The following is a 23828-nucleotide window of genomic DNA, read 5'->3' as shown; positions in this document are numbered from 1 at the left end:
ATTCACCCCACCCCTCAACCAGGGTGGGGGTGAGCGCACCACATTCTCTGCAGAACAGAAACCAAGCTTGTCAATGAGGATGACACCAAGCAGGGACCCCCGTCAATGACAAGTGACACACTCCATGATATTGAAACTCCAGACCCACACTTACAAGTTTCCCATGTGCTACTGAAACCCCTGTCCTTCCTTCCACCAACCCCTCAATCCCTGCTCCCAGCTTGTTGGGAAGTAAGAAGTTCCCCAGATGTCCCTGATGTGAACAGATGATGAGTTGAAACTTTAACTTTCATATTTAAAGAAGATACTAATGGTGTGAGTTTGCCACTTGAACCCCTGTCGTTTACACTGATTTCTGCCATTTTACATTTATACATATTACAATGAGATTTGCAGGAAATGTGAAAGTACTTTGACATTGATAGATTGGGCTAATTTTTGGGGTGAACTTCCGATTTTCACCTGGAGAAGAAATGCCAGGATGTAGCATCCCAAGCAGCTGGGAAAAGATCAATATTTTTTTTCTAAAGTGTGAGGACTGGTGTAATCACTCTTTGAGCAATGGGTGCTCAGGTGCAAAAGCTAAGTTTAAAAAGTTTTTAAAAATTGCACGTTTCCTGGGCAGCATGGAGGTTGCTTGCCCTCATATGCTCGTGCTCCTCCCCACCCCCACCTTTTGAAAGGAGTCTCTGGTTGAGGCCAGGTGACCTGCCTCCAATATGACCCTGAGGTTGGAAGGTTAGTGGTGGTCTGGTCCTCAACTTTGATGTGATTGGAGGCCCTGCAGAAATGGAAAAGCCAGAATGTTAATTCAGCTTCCTTGTTACACGTAACAAATGATTGCAATTGTTGCGCTGCAAAAACATTGTTGTCTGTAAAGTTTTGTACGGCACACAGTTAAAACTCAGTCACCATAGAAACAATTCTGAGGTTTCTCTTTCTGTTTGGTTTCTTTTTTCTGATCATTCTGACAAAATTCGTGATGGCATATTATTAGAGAATTTCTGACCAGGAGGAACTCTCTTTTGTACTTCTTTCTTTTCCCCATTTAGATAGCCTCCTTTTTCATTCATTTCCCTCTTGCCCCGTGCAAGTCACATGGTCCTGCAGTTCACGAATGCAAATGTATCTGTGCCAACAGTGAGAAATGGCTTAGAACATAGAACATAGAACATTACAGCGCAGTACGGGCCCTTCGGCCCTCGATGTTGCGCCGACCTGTGAAACCATCTGAAGCCTATCTGACCTACACTATTCCATTGTCATCCATATGTCTATCCAGTGACCACTTAAATGCCCTTAAAGTTGGTGAGTCTACTACTGTTGCAGGCAGGGCGTTCCACACCCCTACTACTCTCTGAGTAAAGAAACTGCCTCTGACATCTGTCCTATATCTACCCCCCTCAATTTAAAGCTATGTCCCCTCGTGTTGGTCATCACCACCCGAGGAAAAAGACTCTCACTGTCCACCCTATCTAACCCTCTGACTATCTTATATGTCTCTATTAAGTCACCTCTCAGCCTTCTCCTCTCTAACGAAAACAACTTCAAGTCCCTGAGCCTTTCCTCGTAAGACCTTCCCTCCATACCCGGCAACATCCTAGTAAATCTCCTCTGAACCCTTTCCAAAGCTTCCACATCCTTCCTATAATGTGGTGACCAGAACTGCACGCAGTACACCAGGTGCAGCCGCACTAGAGTTATATACAGCTGCAGCATGACCTTGTGGCTCCGAAACTCAATCCCCCTGCTGATAAAGGCTAGCACACCATATGCCTTCTTAACAGCCCTATTAACCTGGGTGGCAACTTTCAGGGATTTATGTACCTGGATGCCGAGATCTCTCTGTTCATCTACACTACCAAGAATCTTGCCATTAGCCCAGTACTCTGCATTCCTGTTACTCCTTCCAAAGTGAACCACCTCACACTTTTCCGCATTAAACTCCATCTGCCACCTCTCAGCCCAGCTCTGCAGCTTATCTATGTCCCTCTGTATCCTATAACATCCTTCAGCACTATCCACAACTCCACCGACTTTCGTGTCATCTGCAAATTTACTAACCCATCCTTCTACACCCTCTTCCAGGTCATTTATAAAAATGACAAACAGCAGTGGCCCCAAAACAGATCCTTGCGGTACACCACTAGTAACTGAACTCCAGGATGAACATTTGCCATCAACCACCACCCTCTGTCTTCTTTCAGCTAGCCAATTACTGATCCAAACCGCTAAATCACCTTCAATTCCATACTTCCTTATTTTCTGCAATAGCCTACCGTGGGGAACCTTATCAAACGCCTTACTGAAATCCATACACACCACATCAACCGCTTTACCCTCATCCACCTGTTTGGTCACCTTCTCAAAAAACTCAATAAGGTTTGTGAGGCATGACCTACCCTTCACAAAACCGTGTTGACTATCGCTAATCAACTTGTTCTTTTCAAGATGATTATAAACCCTATCTCTTATAACCTTTTCCAACATTTTACCCACAACCGAAGTAAGGCTCACACGTCTATAATTACCAGGGTTGTCTCTAATCCCCTTCTTGAACAAGGGGACAACATTTGCTATCCTCCAGTCTTCCGGCACTATTCCTGTCGACAAAGACGACATAAAGATCAAGGACAAAGGCTCTGCAATCTCCTCCCAGAGAATCCTAGGATAAATCCCATCTGGCCCAGGGGACTTATCTATTTTGACATTTTCCAAAATTGCTAACACCTCCTCCTTTTGAACCCCAATTCCATCTAGCCTGGTCGACTGAACCTGAGTATTTTCCTCGACAACATTGTCTTTCTCCAGTGTAAACACTGACGAAAAATATCCATTTAACGCTTCCCCTATCTCCTCTGATTCCATACACAACTTTCCACTACTATCCTTGATTGGCCCTAATCTTACTCTAGTCATTCTTTTGTACTTGATATACCTATAGAAAGCCTTAGGGTTTTCCTTGATCCTATCCGCTAACGACTTTTCGTGTCCTCTCCTCGCTCTTCTTAACTCTCCCTTTAGGTCCTTCCTGGCTAACTTGTAACTCTCAAGTGCCCTAACTGAGCCTTCATGTCTCATCCTAACATAAGCCTTCTTCTTCCTCTTGACAAGTGCTTCAACTTCCTTAGTAAACCACGGTTCTCTTGCTCAACAACTTCCTCCCTGCCTGACAGGTACATACTTATCAAGGACATGCAGTAGATGTTCCTTGAAAAAGCTCCACATTTCGATTGTACCCATCCCCTGCAGTTTCCTTCCCCATCCTATACATCCTAAATCTTGCCGAATAGCATCATAATTGCCTTTCCCCCAGCTATAATTAGGTGTGCGATCCAACGTCAGTACAATCTGACTCAATTTCTGCAAAGATACTTAGTTCAGTGGCAAACCTGCCCACAATAATCACCCCCTGGGATGGCTCAGCCTTCTGGTGACTGAATGGAGCTGTCACCCTCAGCTACTACATCACGGATACTGAAGAATTAAAGAGAAAGGGCAGCGGATTCCCTGTGGAGCAATCAGAATAAGAAAGCTCTACTTATTAGAAAGGCAGGGGAACCCTAAGTGATACAGAATCAAATTGTTAATTGTTATTATAAACCAAACAATCCTGATTTCTACCCCCCCTCCCCCCTCTATTCCCACTGTTTTCTTCAAGGACTAATTTTGCTTCTCATAGGTCACAGAACGAGAACTCAAGACAGGTGGGGCCAATACTCAAGTTTCAGAGAAAAACAAAAAGGAATACATTGAGCGTATGGTGAAGTGGAGAGTGGAAAGAGGTGTTGTCCAACAGACTGAAGCCTTGGTTCGAGGTTTCTATGAGGTAGATAGAAGTCTCCAGACGAATTATTTGAATACCTGAGCGGAAAAACTGCACGGATTAGAAATGCAACTGCAGCCACATGTCCTGCTCCGTGTTTCCGTGTTTATTCAGCTTGTTATTTTATTGAGATATCTTTGACTGCTTAAAATCGGAAGAAAAATGCATTCATGTCGCTCAACTTACATCGATTTTGCCAGGTGTTCTTCAATAATGTGCATGAATAAGTTCTTCCCCCATAAACGCTTCTACCATTGAGGAAATTCTAGGTGGAGATTTTCCGTTTGGGAGACTAAGGGTGCAATTTAACAGAAATGAAACAGCGGAGAGAAGACCCCACTATTAAATGGGACTCTGCTTCATTTTGGGGTCTCGGTGAGGAACGCTGCGCTGAATCCACACTTATTCCCATTTCCTGCACTAACAAGCTCCGCTAGCCAGTGCAGGAAGAGATCGGGCGCCATTTTTAATGTGGCCTCTGGGCTACCCAACAAAGATGCCCCCCAGGCAGTCCCCTGGCACTGCCCCGCCAGGCTTGCAGTACCACAATGCACCCTGGCAATAGCAAGGTGGCACCCAGCCAGCACTGCCAAGGTGGTCAAGTGGCACTGCAAGGGTACCAGGCTGGCAGTGCCAAGGCAGCATCAGGAGTGCCAGGGTACAACCCTGCCCAGAGTCCAACCACCCAAGGGGCTCCGATTGCCTGTGAGCCTGACTGCACACTTGAATATGCAAATCTGAGTCCTGCTCATTGTGGGTGGGATCCAGATCGTGATATCTAGTGACATTCCGTTAGATCTCACAATGTGTGAAGAGCCAGGTAAATCTCACGAGAGGCCCCTGCGTCCTGAGTCGGGTGTGGTGCGGACACTAGATCGTGCCCTGAGTGTTGCTGCCGAGAATAAATTGCGTACGAGTCGCATTCCCATTGGGACGCTATTTGGGAAATGAGTCAGGACATCCAAATGGGTCAGCTTGCAACCATGTGAATCTAGAGCAATTCCCATTCTGGCTGGTGTCTGATTCGTTGGGGCCGGAACTGGCGTTGGAGAGCCTGACATGCTGGAGCTGTTTATAAGCACTCCACTGTCCACACACCCGCATTCCAGCCAAGATTACACAAAGGAGACTGGAGACTGAACTTGACAGAATGCTGAATGCAGTTGAGGAGAGGAGAGACACCCTCTTCCCATGGGTTGGCAGGTGACTGAAGCCCACCATCGTAAACAGGGCTTGGGAGTAGGTGGGCAGAGGTGGTCAGTGCTGCCAGCCTCACCAGGAGGACTGGGTCCCAGTGCAGAAAGAAGATGAACAACCTCCGTGGGGCAGCTCGGGTGAGTCTCTGCTCTGTGACCCTGGCATCACTCCTGTCCCTCACTCCTCACATCACAGCCCCCAACTCCCCTAGAGGCCAAAACTCATCTCCTTTACATCCTACCCTTGACCAAACCCCAACACCTGTATTGTCCTCTTTGGACAGGTGCCTTGCACACACATGCCACCAGCTAAAAGCCCCCATAGAATTCACCTCCATACTGTGTCCTTTATGTTTCCCCTAGGACAAGGCAACCCATAATCACCAGGAGCCACAGAAAACTGGTAGGGGCACCCCGGACCTCGAAGTCCAAACCCCCACGGAGCAGTGGGCATTGGAGCTAGTGGGCGAGGCTGATGAGAGGGCTGTCTCGGAACTGGAGATCGGCATGCGACAACCAAGTGAGCACGCAATGCAAAATGATGCCCCTATAGCAAGTGAGTCACCCCTCTCCCACAGACTACTCCTTCCCAAGATCTCACCATGTATCTTGGGCGGGATTCTCCGACCCCCCGCCGGGCCCCCAAAAATCGGCCCAGCGTGAATCACGCCGCCCGCCTCGGAGAATGGCGGGGAACGGCGCGACTCAATGGGGTCCAGGGCTGCCCGAATTTTCCAGCCCGCAATAGGCCGAAGTCCCGCCCGTTTTTTGCCAGTCCAGCCGGCGTAAATTGGAGTAGGTTCTTGCCGGCAGGAGCTGGTGACGCGGACAGCCTCTGGGGTTCTTGGGGGGGCGTGGGGGGATCTGGCCCCGGAAGGTGCCCCCACGGTAGCCTGGCCCGCGATCGGGGCCCACCGATCCACAGGCGGGCCTGTGCTGTGGGGGCACTCTATTGTTCCGCACTGGCGGCTGTAGCAGTCCGCCATTCCCGGTGCGGAAACGAAGCCCACTGCACATGCGCGGAGATGACACCAGCACACGCTGGCGCTCCCGTGCATGTGCCAACTTGTGCCGGCTGGCAGAGGCCCTTCTGTGTCGGTTGGTGGGATGTAAAGCCCCTTTCCCGCTGGCCGGTGGGGCGCAAACCACTCCGGGGCGGGCCTAGCCCCTGAAGATGCGGAGTTTTCGCCCCTTTGGGGAGGCATGACGCCAGAGTGGTTCACGCCACTCCGTCCCGCCGGAGTTGCCCGCCCCGCCGATTACGGCAGAATCCCGCCCCAGGTATTTTGTCTTGTAGGATCACCATCAGATGATGCCAGCCCAGCTAGGGTACCTCACCCCCAGCCACATCCCCAGCATACCCCGGAGTACCAGTCCAGGGAAGACACCAACGTCTCATCATTGCTGTCACCTGCACCCTTCACCATCACAGAAACTATCACCTCAATGGGGATGTTAGTTAAGAGGCTCCTGGGTCATCTTCTGGTGTGCATGTCACACATGTTGCAGCACATCAGGTGGAGGCACAAAGGAGTGGTGGGTCGGAGGACTGCTCCATCCCAGAAACCAGCTGTGATCTGGACAGGTATCGCACTTCTGGAAATTATAATCCCATCACTGGTACAGGTGCAGGCACAGCGCCAGGATTTACAGGCGGGGGTATCAACTGGAGGAGTCCAACCACCTTCAGGCACAGGAGATGGTGCCAATAATGCTTGCTTCCCAGGCCAACACTGAACAAGTGGCACCCACAGTGAAAGCCCTGGGGCAAGACGTGTAAGGCTTGGGGCACATGCAGTCGATGGCTGAGGCTCAGGACAGGGGAGCCCAGTCACAGACAGCCATGTACCGTGCCCACATGGACATTGCTGCGACGCTCCACTGCTTGGCCCAGTCACAAAGGGTCATGGATGAGGGCATCGAGAGCATTGGCCAAGCGCTGACTGATCTTGGCCAATCATAGAGGGACATGTCAAAGTCACAGAAGAACATGTCAGAGGCAGTGAGGGACATGTGAGGGACATGTGAGAGGCAGTGAGGGACATGATTGAGGCAGTGAAGGGCATGATTGAGACAGTGAAGGTCATGTCTCAATAATTGAGAGACATGGCGAGTCTCAGTGCTCCATGGATGAGGGCATCAAGACCATGGCTCAGACGAGAGCGGGCATCCAGAATTGGCAACACCAAGTGACAGTGGAGCCTCCAGAGCACACGCCACCCTCACCTCCATTCCATGGTGTAATCTGGGGGCCATCGGGCACCCTGAGGGAGGAGTAAGTGATGTGGTCCATCACTTAATTTGCATCTCTTTGACTTCTGGCTAAAAAGGGTGGAGCATCACAGAAGGGCAGAGCATACTGTGTCCTACTCCGCTAAGTAGATTTAAATCTATGCAAAGAATGGTTTTGATGGGCCCGCCAGGGAGGGACCGGAGTGTGGTGCCCGAATCGGCATCGGGCACAAGTCTCGATTTTTCCATTGAGCTCGATTCTTCGTCCAATCGCAATTCACATTTCCGGTATTGCAAAGTGAAGAATACAGCCCCTAATCTGTATTTGAGTTTCTATCTCCAATTGCTACTGCCCACAATCCCCCCCCCCACTCCCCGCATTTCCACCTCTCCCTCTCCCCACCGCCCCACCACACCTCAACACTGATTTCCTGCTTTTGTAAAGGTGCTTAATCCTTGGTGGCACTGCCCGACCTTCAGAGCCTCAACCAAATGTTATCACTTGATCCTGGACAGTGCTGCTTGTTGTCAATGAACATCACTGTCCACACACAAAGGGTGGGATTTGCCATACAACCCGCCTTCTGGTCCTGCCGTTGTCAATTGGGTTTCCCGTTGAATGCAGCGCTCGCCACAGGGAAACACGCGGAGGGGGTGTGCAGTCGGCAGGATTGAAAAATGCCTCCAGCGTAAACAGCAAGAAAGTTCTGGTCAACGACATCCCATCAGAATAATATATATATAATAATCTTTACTGTCACAAGTAGGCTTACATTAACATTACGGTCATTTGTGAATTGAAGTTTAAAGTCCTCGTAATCTTTGCCTTGTGATTCAGGAACAATAAGGTGTCCGTCATATTTGAAAATCATCCAGTGAAGTTACTGTGAAAAGCCCCTAGTCGCCACACTCTGGCACCTGTTCGGGTACACGGAGGGAGAATTCAGAATGTCCAATTCACCTAACAGCACGTCCTTCAGGACTTGTGTGAGGAAACTGGAGCACCCGGAGGAAACCCATGCAGACACGGGGAGAATGTGCAGGCTCCACACAGACCCAAGCCAACAACACTAACAGTGTATGGGCAGAGGTCAGGCAGTTCGGACTATGTCAGGTGGGGTCGAGGGTCATTCAGGTTGACTCAGAGCACTGGGAACTAGACAGGCGTGGCAGTTTGAAAATGTCAAATTTTCGAACAATTACGGTTTTCAGCAGCCGGACTTTGGACCTGCAACCTTTCCCAGCCGCATTGAGGCCAATTGCTGCCTTGTTTGTGGTCAAAGAGAATCAAGCCTGTGGTCAGTCAATTATCCAGGGCCAGAAAGAGGTTACCTGTTGTCTCTCAGTCAGTTCTTGATAGAAATAGGGGGTAAAGGTAATTTGCAAAGCCACACCAAAGTGAAAACTTTAATGTTGAACAAAATATCCTATAATGCTGCCTCATTCAGAATCAGTTCCACTGTGATCTAATGAAAGTTATGACGAATGGAAGTTATGAATCACAAGTAAATTTCTGACACGATGCATTAGACTTACAAATTCCCTGAGTTTTTTTCTTCAGAATGGTGTTGCACAATTGTATCGTAACACCATGAAATGTTTTAAAATGTAACACCCAGACAAGTCTGTGAGAGCCGTGATATAATTTGAAACTTTTATAACCAGTTTTTTACATAAGTCCTTGAAGAAAAGGAGATTGAGGGGAGATTTGATAGAGGTGCACAACATTAAGACAGGTTTAGATAAGGTAGACAAAGAAAAACTCTTCCCAGTAGCTGTTAATACAAGGACGAGCAGCACAGGTTTAAGATTTTGAACAAGAGATAAAGGGAGGATATGAGCAAGAACCAAGAACATTTTTATGCAGTGACTGGTTATGACCTGGAATCACAAAATCCCTACAGTGCAGGAGGAGGCTGTTCAGCCCATCAGGTCTGTACCCACCCTCCAAAGGAGACCCAACCTGCCCTCCACGCTTAACCCCACCCAGCGCCTTTAGAAAGGTTCAGAAAGCCCTCAATCCATTCCCAAACCTGAAAAGGCAGAAATGACAGACAGAAAGCAAAATAAAAGATGCCTTGAGTTTCAGCTGGAAATTCGAACTACCATGTACTGTCCCTGGCTGTTAAGGTGCCTAGAAGCAGAAGGTGACCTTTGAGGGACGCACAGTGGGCAGGATTTTTTGTTTTTGGTTGGGACCCCGACGTTGTGGTCCAATGCAACAGCCGACGCTGCACCGTGTCGGGAGCCAGGAGGAAGCCCTGCAGCATGGAAAGAGCTGCAACCTACCATCTCGCAGAACCACAACCCCCCCTCCACTGTGATGATGGGCAGAATTTTTGGAGGTTAATGAGGCTGGGACCATTGCAGTTTAGACCATTGCAACCTACCATTGCAGTTTAGAGAGAAAGAGCCTCCATCTCGAGCTGTCCTCTCATCTTTTATAAAATATTTGAAATTTAAAAATGGCACAGCTGCTGGGCCACCATTGTGGAGGAGAAACCCCTTCAAAGGTTGGCCTGAGGCTGCAGTTGAGGCCACGCAGGCAGAAGTGATGTCAAAGATATCCTGGAGTCCTGACCTCCTGGCCTTCTGCTGGGAGGATATCCCCAGGCAACTGCTGTGCTCCCAATTTCATCGGCCTCTGTTCAGTGGCCTTAATTGGCCTGCTACTCGCCTTAAAAAAACTACCCGCCTCTTGCGGACGACTGGCTGTTCCATTCCCAATCCAGCCTGCCAGTAAAAATAACCCAGGGACAGGATGATGCTTGAAAACCATCATGCCAGCCAGCAGCACGAAACTGCCCTCACTTTGGGTCCCAGCCTCATTAACCTCCAAATATTCTGCCCATCATCACAGTGGAGGGGGGGTTGTGGTTCTGCGAGATAATCTCTTGGATTCAGTGTCACCAATTGCTCCTGTAAAGGAACCATGTGCCCCTACAGTCTGGAATAGAACTTTTCTTCCAGTCATATCTTGGCCAACAATATCATGATCCACAAGAATTCACATCTTCATAGAAAAGTTTGGCTGCAATAGTTTCAACAGCCAGCTGGTGTATTTATGTATGAATGAAAAATACACAGTGAGAGCAATCAGTTTCTCCAAGCACCTTAAGTATGTAAATCAGTAAAGGGCTAACTCAGTAGCTCTTGAGCAAGGGCTTTCCTTCTCTAGATAAAGTTTTCTTCAGTGGTCCAAACTTCGAAAACAGATATTTCTTGCTGTTGCTGCTGAAACACAGATCAGCGTCTGTATGTGAGAGAGAAAATGCATGCTATTTGGGAGCTGCCCCCCCTTCCTCCTTGAGTCATTAAGATGACCCAGGGCCACAAATGAAGGGCATGCCCCTTCTTTGAGATAGCCATACATCTGATGCAGTTAAACCCATCTCTTCACCATATGCATTAAAATAAAAGTTGCCATAGTCCACAAGGACGCTCTCCTTTTGAGAGAGAGCTGGCTGGCTGTGATTTAACCTGAGGGTCACCACAGCTTGAGAAGGCAGGGTCTTCATGAATAACCTCAGCCAGTATGAGAATTGAACCTGCGCTGCTGCTGTTGCTTCGCATCACAGACTAGCCATCTAGCCAACTGAGTTAACCGATCCCCTTCTGTATGAACAGAAATTTATTGATAGCATATCGTTGCATATTTTTCTGCATTGAACAGCATCTGTCACCTCTTTGTGAATTCTAGTCTGTCTTTGTTCCCTTGCACTTCTTCACAAGAATTGTCACAATTTATCAATTGTGAGTTTGGCATCATTAACAAAAATTGTCCTCTCAACTCCTAATTTTTATTCATTTCTGTATATTGTTAGTTAATAATGCAGCAACAAAGATATGGGGCACAATTTAATGGCCGCGTTGCGCTTAAGCGAGAGCACGATGAGGTTGGTAAAAGGCAGGAGAGGTCAAAAAAGCCTCGCCGGGCGCCATTCCGTTCACGATCTAACCGGCACACACCCCTTGCCGAAATTTGGTTCTCGCCTTAGCATGGCAAGAAATCAATAATCAACACTTAAACCCACATCCATACAATTAACGGGAGCGACCCCCATCTGACTGCACCCGTGATATAACGGCCTCCCCAGAAAGTGGTCATGCAGGCGCCGATTAGTATGCCTTTTTAAAACGTGAAACCGGTGGTGGAGCTGTTGCAGAGACCCAAGGAGGTGAGTAGCCATCTTCGCTCACAGGCAAAGAGCTTGGAGCACTGGGGTGGCTGCCCCTGTGCTTGGAGGGGGTGGGGGAGCAATCGGGGAGCCATGCTAAGTCGTAGTGGGCTTCCATCGGTGGTGGGGATGGAGTGGTGCAGAGCCGGCGGGGGGGGGGGGGGTTTGGGGGGTTTGTGGCCACCCATGGTCTCGGCGGTGGGGGGGGGGTTTCTATTTGCCCGCAGGTCCACCATATGACAACCCTGGAATGGGTGTACCCATTCTTGGGGCAACCCTAGCCCCTACCCACCTGCCCCACCGACCACCCATAACTCCCACTGACCGCGGAGGCCTCTGGCAATCGTAGTTAAGTGAATACCTCACATTTCCCAAGTGGATCCCCGTGGGTATGCATGCCATGGTGCATGTGGGGGTTATTGCCCAACATCCCAATCAGACTGAGATGCCTGGATACTGCAGGGACCAATACCATGGACGCAGCATCCAACATCCGAACACCCAGGGGCTGAGCCCCAGCACCATGGAGATTACCGCAGCCGGAGGGTGGGTGAGTGCACTGGAGAGGGGGTCTGCGGCCAGTCCAGGTAATGTTACATGCGGGTGTCAGGCAGCGCCGGCCCTAGGGTTGCTGGCGCCCCGGGCAAGCTGAACTTCGGCGCCCTTCGGGGGGGGGGGGCGCGGGGCCGGGGGGTAGGGGGGGGCTGGGGGGTAGGGGGCGGGGCTGGGGGGTAGGGGGGGCGGGGGGTAGGGGGGGCCGGGGGTGGGGGGGCGGGCCCGAGGCGGGGGGGGCGGGGCCGAGGGGGGGGCGGGCGGAGGGGGCCGCCCTGGGGGAGGGCGGCCACCGCGCATGCGCTGGATGGCACAGGCCCAACTGCGCATGCGCGGGACCCGAGTCTCTGGCGCCCCCTAGCACATGGCGCCCCGGGCGACTGGCCGAGTTGCCGGTGCCTTGAGCCGGCCCTGGTGTCAGGGGTGCATGGAGTGAGGCCCGGTGAGCTGGGGCCACAACTGCGGCCGTGGGTGCATGGGCAGAGCGTGCCGGGAGAGAGGGGCGAGAGCAATGGGGGCTGGAGGGTCCAGGGAGGAAGACACCACTGGCTGTCAGTCTCTCACTGGCTGCCAATTCCTTACAGATATTGAACGGTATGCACGATGTTTTGAACCTTGCGGAACTGCCCTAGTGGTGCTGCTGGCAGAAGCAGGGCAAATGCTGGAGAAGGTGGCGCTAGCAGCATTGACAGAGACACAAGGCACCACACCTTGCGAACATGGCCGCCCATCAGGACCAGAGGGGGAGGCATGCGATGGTACAAGGTGCATAAGATTCGCTGGTCCTTTGAGAAAATGACGGACAGCCTGTGCCGCAGGAGGCTCCTCCTCAACAAGGGAACGGTGCGGCACGTGTGCTATGTCCTCATGGACTTGGCACCATGTGGAGGAGGAAGATACCTGTTCCCGGCAGTCGTCAAAGTCACCGCAGCTCTGAACCTCTGCACCTCAGGATCATTCCAGGGTTCAAGCCATGGCCATCACTGACTCAGCCACGCCTTCGACATCTTCACTCATGCTACCGGCATCATGCACCAGGTTCACCACTGCGGTCGCCACGCTAGCAGCGTTGGCCTCGGTGCCATGCATTGCCGGCTGCATCTCCTGCACCCGTAGCCCTTGGGACTCCTGCAAGTGGCTATGGACATGCTGGAGTGTCGCTGGCATCTCCCTCTGAATGTCCTGGCCGCTCCCTATCGTCTCCATCAGCTCCGGATAAACCTGGCCCAACGGCTCAACATCTGACTGGGACCCAGCTGGGTCCTGGGATCCAGCAGACCTCCGACTGCAGTCTTGCCTGGGTGTTCCTGCCTCCACCAGGTGTGCATCAGCAGCTGTGTGGTGCTCACCAGATTGTGCCCCAGATTCCTGTCCACTATCATTGCCCATCGAGGTGTGTGTCTCCGTGCTGGTGGAGGGTGGGGGTGACAGCTGCGACTATTTATGGTTGAATCGTCGAAGCTCACCTCCAAGGTGTTCTCATGGGAGGTGGTGGGGGGTGGATGGGCCAGCGGTGTCAGCTGCAGATCCTGTGGGAGAATAGACATGTGATCACTGGGAGGGATGGGTCTGTCTGTGTGGCGTTAACAACTCACGTTTGACAGGTCATTTGGGTGGGGGCCGGTGGAACCTCACCCCTGTGCCATGTGCTAACCTCACCCCTGTGCCATGTGCTAACCTCACCGTTGGTGACTGACCTGTCCTCTGCCACCCCCTTATGGACCATATCGGGGGGGGGGGGGAGTCTAGGGGTAGGGTATGTTGCAGGGCGGGAGGGGAGTCGGGGGTCGGTGGCTGTCTTAAGGCTGACCCTCCTTTATCCCCAGGGGAACAGGGTATCCCGTCTGATCTCCACCGTGTTCAACAGTCACCCCAGGTCGGCATCACCAAAGCACGGGGCTAGTCTACATGGCGGCATGACTGCAAGTGGGATGGGGTTGGCTTTGCAGGATCGGGTCACTTGTTCGCGCGGTCTAGCGAGCGCCGTCCCCGGCGAATCAGCCGGCGAACCATGATTTGCGACGTGAATCCCATGGGGCATCATTAATTGGGCGAATTAAAGTTTTAAAACGGTGACGGCCTCTCCGGGCCGAGCTTCAGGAATCCCACAGCATTTCCTCCTCATTACCGCACTTAGAAACCTTTCCATGAAATAACACCCAAGAAGTACAATTCACCACATACTTATAGTCAATGAAACTAGACTTTGTGTCTCCAGCTAGACTTTGTGTCTTCAAGTTTAACTTTTCAACACAATAAGAATGTGCTGGGCCCCGCCCACACCCTGAGAACGTGGCCGCCCATCAGGAATGCTGTCTTTTGCTCCTTGATTTGGCAAAGGCTAATAGTAATTTCTGTGTTTCAGGTGGTGGATTCACGACTAGTCTCGGTATTTGATGCCCGAGAGCTGGAACTGGTTATTGCAGGAACGGCAGAGATTGACCTGACTGACTGGCGCAATAATACAGAGTATCGGAGCGGTGAGTCTTTCGTTGCTTCTCAGCCCTTAGGAATGCAACCCTTGACATTATACATGTGACACAGCAGATCGCTCATTCCAGCAGGACATTGTACAATGCAACCTTAACAAAATGCAGGCAGAAACCCATACTCTTCTTCTGGGGAAGCTGCAATTAAAAAAAAATGACAGAATAGCAATACTGGAATGTAACCACCGAAATCCGCAGTGTCACACATATGCACTATGGAACCACCCCTGGAGGTTCCCAGGTAATGATTGTACGGAAGTTTAAACTTCTGATGGAAAATTGCCCTGCACTGGCAAGCACCCAGAAATGCTATTTAACTCACACACTTCAGAGGGTTCCTACGGTAATAGTTAGTAATAGTTACCCAGAAACAGTTAGAAGAATTAAAACCACTTCTAGCTTCTGGGTAGCTATACCACAAACACACCCCGACCCCTCACAGCTCTCTGCCCAATCCCCTGATCCTCCAAGGGGACTCCCCCATCAGGGCTTTTTCCCCCCAAAGGAACTTTCCCCCACTTCCCTCCCCCCCCAATGCATCTCCCTAAACACCCTCCCGCCACCTCCCCCCCACTCCAGGCCCAACCCAACTGCAGCCCTCCAGGCTCAACCCGGCCCAACTTCCCCTACCCCAGGCCTGACTAGAGTGCTCCTCCCAATACCTGACCCAACCCTATCCGACCCCATGACCCCCTCTCAATATCCACTCTGTCAAGCCATCGCTAATTACTGAGGGAACTACTAATCGAACTGAGTTGCCTCATCAGGCCATTTCAGTGGGGGGCAGTTAAGAGTTAACCACATCACTGTGTGGGTCTGGAGTCACTTGTAGGCCAGACAGGGTACGGGTGACAGATTTCCTTCCCTGAAGGACATTAGAATGTTTTTTACGACAATCGGCAATGGTTTCATGGTGACCATTCGACTTAATTCCAGATTTTTATTGAATTCAAATTCCACCATCTGCCTTGGTGGGATTTGAACCCAGGACACCAGAGAATTACCCTGGTCTCTGGATGACTAGCCCAGTGACAATACCACTAACCCACCGCATCCCCCTGGTTAAAGGCAAATTACTGCGGATGCTGGAATCTGAAACCAAAAGAGAAAATGCTGGAAAATCTCAGCAGGTCTGGCAGCATCTGTAGGGAGAGAAAAGAGCTAACGTTTCGAGTCCAGATGACCCAAAGCTGGGCTTTGACAAAGAGTCATCGGACTCGAAACGTTGGCTCTTTTCTCTCCCTACAGATGCTGCCAGACTTGCTGAGATTTTCCAGCATTTTCTCTTTTGGCCTCCCCCTGGTCATTTACCTCAATCCAGTTCATAAGATCTGCAAAATAACTGTCTGCAAAATAACTGCAACAATTGCCTAGCCCAGGGTTTCCCAAACTTTTCCAACCACGGAACCCTGTTGTCCTCCCATGGGAACTGACGGAACCGCTGAGAAGCATTCTTATTGTGTTGAATAGTTAAACCACAAAAAAGTGATTGTTTTTGCACAAAAAGTACATACAAAAATGAATTTATAATTTACAAAAGCCTTTTTTAAATTTTCTGTATACATTTATTCTAATTAAATGTTCTCATATTCAGTGAAGTACTTAAGTCTTCCCTTTTAGTCACTTTAATGGGAGGATTGATGCTGCTTCTTTTGATCACAAGTTTGTTTAACATTAGAGTGCCCTCCGTATGCAGCGCACATGCACACACACACGAATACCCACTCACTCTCTGACACAGACTCACACTCACACTTCTCACACACACATTCAGTCACCTCTATCATTCTCACACTCTCACCTCTCTCTCACACACACACTCACTTTCTCATCTCTCTCTTCCTCTCTCCCTCTCACACGCAGTCACCTCCTTCACACACTTCTCTCATCACATATATAACACATAGGCATTCATTCTCACCATCTCTCACACACTCACCCTCTCACCTCTCTTTCATACATACAGTCATGCATCTATCCTTCTCTCTCTCTTTTTCAGATACACAACAGTCACCTTCCTTTCATGCGCACACGTACTCACCTCTCTCTCTCTCACACACAAATACACGCTCACTCTGTCACCTCCCTCACTCACACACTCAGGACGCGATCTAATGGCCACATTGTGTCCGGTGCAGATGCGGTAAGATGGCAGAACAGGCCGAAATCAGGATCCACACCAGGCATCGATCAGTTTACAATCAAACCGGCCCACTTCCATTGGCGGGTTTCGGGTCCTGCCCAGACATGACGAGGTTCTAATTAACACTAATTGAGGGCAATCTCCATCTCATTAATGGAATGGATGCCCCATCTAATGGCCTCCTGAGCTGTAACCGGCTCCCTTAGCGGGAGGTCATGTGGGTTCCCTTTAACACTCCTACTTAAAAATGGGAAGCTAGCGCAAGACTGCTGAGGTGATCGGAGGAAGTGAGTAACCATTTTCATTTTTAAGGATGCAGCTCAGGGGCACTAGAGCTGCTGCTCCAGTGCTTGGTGGGGGGTGGGGGAGACCCTGATGGGTACAGGCTTGGTAGGGGAAATGGGTGGATGAGGGGCAGAGTGCCCATGGTTCTACTGGCCACACCCTGAAAAGTCTATACCCATGACAGGGACAACTCCAGCTGCTGCCTGTCTGACCCACTGAATGAAAATGAAAAAATGAAAATCGCTTATTGTCACGAGTAGGCTTCAATGAAGTTACTGTGAAAAGCCCCTAGTCGCCACATTCCAGCACCTGTCCGGGGAGGCTGGTACGGGAATCGAACCGTGCTGCTGGCCTGCTTGGTCTGCTTTAAAAGCCAGCGATTTAGCTGAGTGAGCTAAACCAGCCCCTAGGGAACACCCCCAAGGCAGAGCCCTGTCCATGATAATGTGGTGCAGGTCACTTTACCTCCCTTTGACTATGAGCAGCCTCCAGCTCCACAGCTGAAGGCTATTGGGAATTGGCATTGTTAGTTATATGAGCACTTCAGAGCTCTCGAGTTGAATCTCGCGAATACACATGGCATGTCGTAGGCGAGTGTTATTGCCAAGCATCCCAGTCAAACTCTGAGGCCTGGACAATTTGCCTGAACCTGGAGGCATCTACACCATAGAGACATAACAGCGAACCCTCAAGAGCTGGCTTCAGCACTGGGGATATCCCCACGGCCAGACAGTGAGTGTATGTGGATCAGTGAAGTTACGTACCCAAGCCTGGGCCACACATAATGTTCCGGCGGGGGTCTGGGGTCCGCTGTACAGGGCGGGGTCCCCCAGCACAGCTGGCTCATTAGGTGGATGGGGGATTTGAGGGTCACTGAAGGTCCCTGGGTGGAAGCCTGTCGGTCTCTCACGCTCTCCAATTCCTTACAGATATCACATTATGGATGGTATTGTGGACAATGCTGGTGACAGTCCAAGCTGCCAGACGCCAGAGAAAGTGGCAGCAGCAGCATTGGCGCAGGCCCCAGGAGGCAACTCATGTGCAAGGGCCCACAACCTGAGGACCCGGCTCCCATCAGGCAGTGGAGGGACCCAGAAGGGGAGACCAGCAACGGCCCAAGGTGTAACGGCATCGTTGGTCACTCGAGGAGATGATGTGCAGCACGTGCCGCAGAAGGCTCCACCTCAACAAGGGGATGGTGCGGCACCTGTGCCATGTCCTTGTGGACCTGGCACCATGTGGAAGAGGAGGATACCCGCTCCCGGTGGCCATCAAGATTACCGCAGCCTTTAACCACTTTGCCACTGGTCATTCCAGGGCTCAAGTGGGAACCTGTGCGGCATTTCCCAACCTACAGCCCACAAGTGCATCCGTGAAGTCACGGATGCCCTGCAGGCTTGGGCTGCTGACTGTATAAACTTCAAATTGGATCAAGCCCATTAAGATGCTTTGAATTGGATCAAACCCATCCGGACCAGGAGGGCTGGAGCACCAGCCTGGGGAGGACCCACGGGAGCAGCCGGTGGAAGGAGAACAAGCGTTGAAAGTGTCCGGCATGCCCAGAGGGCCAGTGAGGCCCTTGTCCTCACCCACTTCTCATAGGACCAGGCTTTGTCCGTCACTTCACACCCTCCCCCCCCCACCCATTCCCCCCTCCTCCCCCTTTCCCCACCTCATACCCACCCCCCTTTTCCCCACCTCATACCCACCCCCTCCCCCCTGACTACCCTGTCCCACCCCCTCATGGTCTGTGTAACATCACTCCAGGGTGATGGGCCTGTATCGGCACTGTCACCGGGACATTATACATGGCAGGAGGGTGTTGATAACCCGCTGTGAGGAAAGCTCTGGTGCTCCTCAACCCATGCCATGGGGGTAGGGAGGGGGGGGGGGGGGGGGGAGAGGGGGTGATGCATGGTGTGTGGCACCGGCTACTGACTCACGGACTGGGGAGAGGTCTGGGGGTGGAGGCAGGACCAGTGCCAGGAGGCGGATGTGAACTTACCCGTGCAGCCCCGTGAAGGTCATTGAACTTCTTCCTGCACTGGACAGCGGTCCTCCTGGTCACACTGTCCAAACTGATGGCTTCTGCCACTGCCTCCATGCACGGGACCAGGGTGTACCATCTCGATTCTAGGGCGTCCAGCAGCCTAGCCAGGCCGGCATCTCTGAAATGTGGAGCAGGTCTCTGTGATCACGTGGCTGTGTGCTGTCTGAAGTGTGTTTATGTGTTTGGAGGGAGCGGTTTATATGGCTCCCCCTTGATTGTGGGGAGCTGCCAGGCACGATCCAGGTGAATCAGCTGGCAGGACGGGCATTTCCTTTGTGAAGCCAATGGGGGTCATTTCCAGCACTAATTGATATTATTTACCTGTCGCGGTCTTGCCAAGTCAGCCATCAGGAAGCACCCAGCAAGTTGCGCTCACTACTGCACTTAGTGCTTCTCCCGTTAGATCACGCCCATACTCTCTCACCTCTCACTCATACAGGGAGAAACTAGCCTCTGGTTGGACAAGCAGCTTCATGGCATTTTTCAAATTTTATACATCCCAGCATGTAATGGAACACCAGCTTGGGAAACCGTGACCTAGCAATAAATGAAACTCCATTACAAAACAAAGGGCAAGATCTAATGTAAAAGTTTCTAACTGTCATTTCAGGCGGGTTTTGCTGGGAGTTTCCCACCAGCTCTGTCATCGTGTTCCCCACCACTATCTAAACACATTTAGTAAATTTCCCGTGCCCTGGGGAGTTTCTCTCAGGGCGAGCCCACACTTAGGATGGGATTTGCCGACCAACCCGCCTCGTGTTTTCGGCAGCAGAAGTGGCCCGCCAGCGGGATTTCCCGTTGACTGCAGCCCTCGTTGCCGGGAAATCCGTGTGCCATCCGTGGAACTGGAATATCCCACCGGCATGAGCAGCCTTTGAATTTTTTTCATCACTGGGGAGCTGAAGTCACAGGACAGACAGGTTCCTCAGAGATCAGGCCACCATTTTGAAAGGGTGCCCTGATCTCTAAGTGAGCATGAGGGTCCCCCACCAATGGGCAATGTCACCCCCCACATCCCCCAAAGTGAGGCAACCTACTATGGGGTCGCTGACAGCCCCTTTTCAGGCCTTCTCGCGGTTCTGTTCAAGTCCCCCCCTTTGAGGACCCCCATCCTTCAAACCTCTAACTTTCCAGAGGTCCTTCACCCTCCCCCCACCCTTCATATCCTACATTCCTCCTTTCATGGGCATGACTCCCCTCAGGTCCTGACCCTTGGCAGTGTCACCCTGGCAACCTGATACTGCCACCTTGGCATCCTGGTAGTGCTCCTGCTGTCTTAGTAGTGCCAGAGTGGCAGTGCCAAGGTGCCAGCCTGGTAGTGCCAAGATGCCTCAGTTCCAGGGAAGAGCCAGTGCCCTGTCCCTGACCACCCAGGGACCTCCAATGGGCTGAGCCCCCACCCCCCCACCCCCTGTGCCGTTCCACCTGGCCCAATTTTGCGTGGACCAGTACTAATTGCCGTCCAGCTGAGGTCTTCCTAGGGAGGCCGATTGATGCTCTGAGCCGGTTATATCAGCCGTCGGCCCCACATAGCCGTGTGAGACTGACGGGGCAGATTGCCAAACCTCGCGAGATCTGGTCAGATCTCACGAGGCGCAATGGCTGTTGGAAAGCCCGGGGGAGGCCTCTCTTGGCTGTATCAGCCATGTTGCGCCCCCGTTCGGGTGCTGCGCGGTCATTAGATCATGCCAAAAGTCTATGGGCGCGATTCTCCGCTGCCCACGACAGGTCGGAGAATAGCGGGAGGGCCTTCCCGACATTTTTCCCGCCCTCCCGCTATTCCCCCCCCCCCACCCCCCCCCCCCCCCCCCCCCCACAGCCGCCCCACGACACGAATCGCTGCTCGCTGTTTTTTACGGCGAACAGCGATTCTCCCCAGGCCGATGGGCCGCGTTCCCAGGCCTTTACGGCCGTTTTCACGAACGCAATCACACCTGCTCTCACCGTTCGTGAAAACGGCCGCAAAGTGCCGTCCCGGACAACCATGGCACCGATTGGCACGGCCGCACCATGGCCGTGTCAAGGGTGGCATGGGCCTGCGATCGGTGGGCACCGATCGCGGGCAGCGGGTCCGATACCCGCGCACTATTTGTTCTTCCGCCACCCCGCAGGATCAGTCCGCGGGACGGCTGAGGGGCATGACGGCCCGCGCATGCACGGGTTTGATGCGTCTGCGTGATGATGTCATCCGCACATGCGCGGGTTGGAGCCGTCCAACCCGCGCATGCGCGGCTGACGTCATCGTGCGCGTCAGCCGCCGTGACGCTTGCCGCGCGGACTTAACGACGGTCGCTAAGCCCGCGATGCCGTGCTTCATGGGGCCGCGCTGCTAGCCCCGCCCGGGGGGGAGAATCGGGTCCTGGGAGGGGTCGCGGAGGCTGCCGTGAAACACGGCCAGTTTCACGGCAGCCTTTACGACTCGCCGCATTTGCGGAGAATCGCGCCCTCTGTCTGTGAAGCATTTTGGAATGCTTCTAAGAGTCAGGGTAAGGCACAAGTATTTATTTATGATGATTATTTCGAAATGAGACTGCTCTGAGAACTTCAACTTCCAAATCCAGTTCATTTTCTACCTTTGCCAAACCTCGTCTGTAAGATTGCATAATTGCATTCATGTTGCAAGTTGAAATGTGCATTTTATTTTGCCAAGTAATTATCCATATTAAAGGTAATTTAGCAATCATTTCTTCAAATGGACCATCACAATAGACCTTCTAAATAACAACAGCACCTGCAATATTTTATGGCTTTCTACGCAATTTACTCTTAAATTGATAACCCACTTACTGTCGCCTCATTTCCATTGATGATTAATAGAGGCAGGATGAGCAATGAACATAATACTAATTCGTATGTATTTCCACTGTATAATGTTCATTATTACCCACCACATCAACTTCTCATTCATGATTATTTTGCTACGTCTCTCTTAATCCCACAAATCTTCCCCATCACAGCAAGTCTTTTGTTGTGAGGGGATTATGTTGCTATTTTAGCTAATCACACTGCTTCATGTACTTGGCCCTGAAGTCCATGTACAATAACAAGGGTGCCTAAATTATTTCCATTGACCCGCAAAACTGCAAAATTTTGGATGTACAATGTTTTGATTCAATTCATTTTCCTCAACATCACAAAAAGAGGTTTAAAATCAATTAAATCTAACCTGGTACAAAATAAGAAAGATGTTTACATCTACATATTCACACATGGGGCACCTCAGCCCCCGCTTAGGAAAAGTGGAAACGTTATTGAAGAAAATTTCAGATCTACGTAGACAACCCTGCTGATTGATGCTACAAAGCCAAGTTGCTGAGAATGTGTTTCTGTCTGTAATGCTTGTTCCCCTTCCTCAGGTTACCACGACGGTCATATTGTCATAAAATGGTTCTGGACAGCTGTGGAGCACTTCAATAATGAGCAGCGACTGCGGCTTTTACAGGTACACAATCGCGGTTTTTGCAAACAAAATCTTTCTTTACATGTTTCTGAAGGCTGGAAACCCATGTTGACAATATGCTTTTAATGCATTTAACGTAAGCTTTTAATGCTTTTGTTTAACATTTCTCACAGCTATATTTCAACAAGAGCAATAATCTGCTTATTTTAAATAGGCTAATACCTCTGTTAAAGTAACAGATTGAAGATGTTAGAAGAATGCATTGAACATTGGCCTATGATACCACCAAAGTTAATTTCTGGCCTAGAATGTTACGAAAAAGTCACAGCACACCATAGACTGCAATAGCAAAAATCCCTGCTGATTAAATTATTTTATAATTATTAACTATAAACAAAATGAAATATTTATTCAAGACCATTTCCTGTCTGCCTGAACCTCAACACAAAATGATGCGGACAGGCACTTAATTTATAAAACTGAGGTTATAATGAGACCCATTCAATTAAGCAAATGTTACACATTGCAAGTCATTATGATTTTCAGAGCTGTAATGTATGTCTGTGTGGTTTATATCAGACAATTATTTATCTTCTTTAACAGTTTGTAACGGGGACATCCAGTATACCATATGAAGGCTTTGCGGCCCTCAGAGGGAGCAATGGACTAAGGCGATTCTGTATTGAGAAGTGGGGTAAAGTAACATCACTGCCAAGGTATTTATGAAGAAATCACACCAAATAAATGCACAGATCGTTTTCCAATGTGTAGCAAAGACCCAGATGCTTCATACCCAAGAATTCTGCTGTAAGGATGAGATGGGCGGCATGGCAGTGCAGTGGTTAGCACTGTTGCTTCACAGCGGCAGAGTCCCAGGTTCAATTCCCGTTTGGGTCACTGTCTGTGCGGAGTCTGCACGTTCTCCCTGTGTCTGCGTGGGTTTCCCCCGGGCGCACCGGTTTCCTCCCACAAGTCACGAAAGAGGTGCTGTTAGGTGAATTGGACATTCTGAATTCTCCCTCTTTGTACCCGAAAGGTGCTGGAATGTGGCGACATGGGGACTTTCACAGAAACTCCATTGCAGTGGTAATGTAAGCCTACTTGTGACACTAATAATGAAATGAAATTAAAATTGTTTATTGTCACAAGTAGGCTTCAAATGAAGTTACTGTGAAAAGCCCCTAGTCGCCACATTCTGGCGCCTGTTCGGGGAGGCTGGTACGGGAATTGAACCGTGCTACTGGCCTGCCTTGGCCTGCTTTAAAAGCCAGCGATTTAGCCCAGTATGCTAAACCAGCCAAATCTACTAAGCCAGATAAATAAGAGCTTCTGACTTCTTGAAGCCCTGAATCAGTCTGCTGCTTCCTGGTTATCTGCTGTGAGACTTGATTTACACAATGTTCTCTCCTTGTCTCCTCCTTCCACAGCACCCCACCCCCGCCCCGCCACCCCACTCCACCCCTATCCCACCCATTCT

The 23828-nt window shown here is 50.8% G+C and overlaps 1 protein-coding gene across 1 annotated transcript in view; it reads left to right on the top strand.

The window, feature by feature from the left end:
• The window catches only part of LOC119966320 (E3 ubiquitin-protein ligase HECW1-like), a 664661-nt gene that overhangs the window by 611931 nt on the left and 28902 nt on the right, over positions 1–23828 (top strand). Inside the window, 4 exon segments of the mRNA XM_038797802.1 lie at positions 3683–3829; positions 14350–14464; positions 22308–22393; positions 22955–23067. Coding sequence (XP_038653730.1) covers positions 3683–3829; positions 14350–14464; positions 22308–22393; positions 22955–23067 — 461 coding nt within the window.

Source organism: Scyliorhinus canicula, chromosome 5 (genome assembly GCF_902713615.1).
Source record: "Scyliorhinus canicula chromosome 5, sScyCan1.1, whole genome shotgun sequence".
In the NCBI taxonomy this organism is placed as follows: domain Eukaryota; kingdom Metazoa; phylum Chordata; class Chondrichthyes; order Carcharhiniformes; family Scyliorhinidae; genus Scyliorhinus; species Scyliorhinus canicula.
Note: the sequence above shows the minus strand (reverse complement) of the source record. Positions and strands in the feature narration are given on the sequence as shown.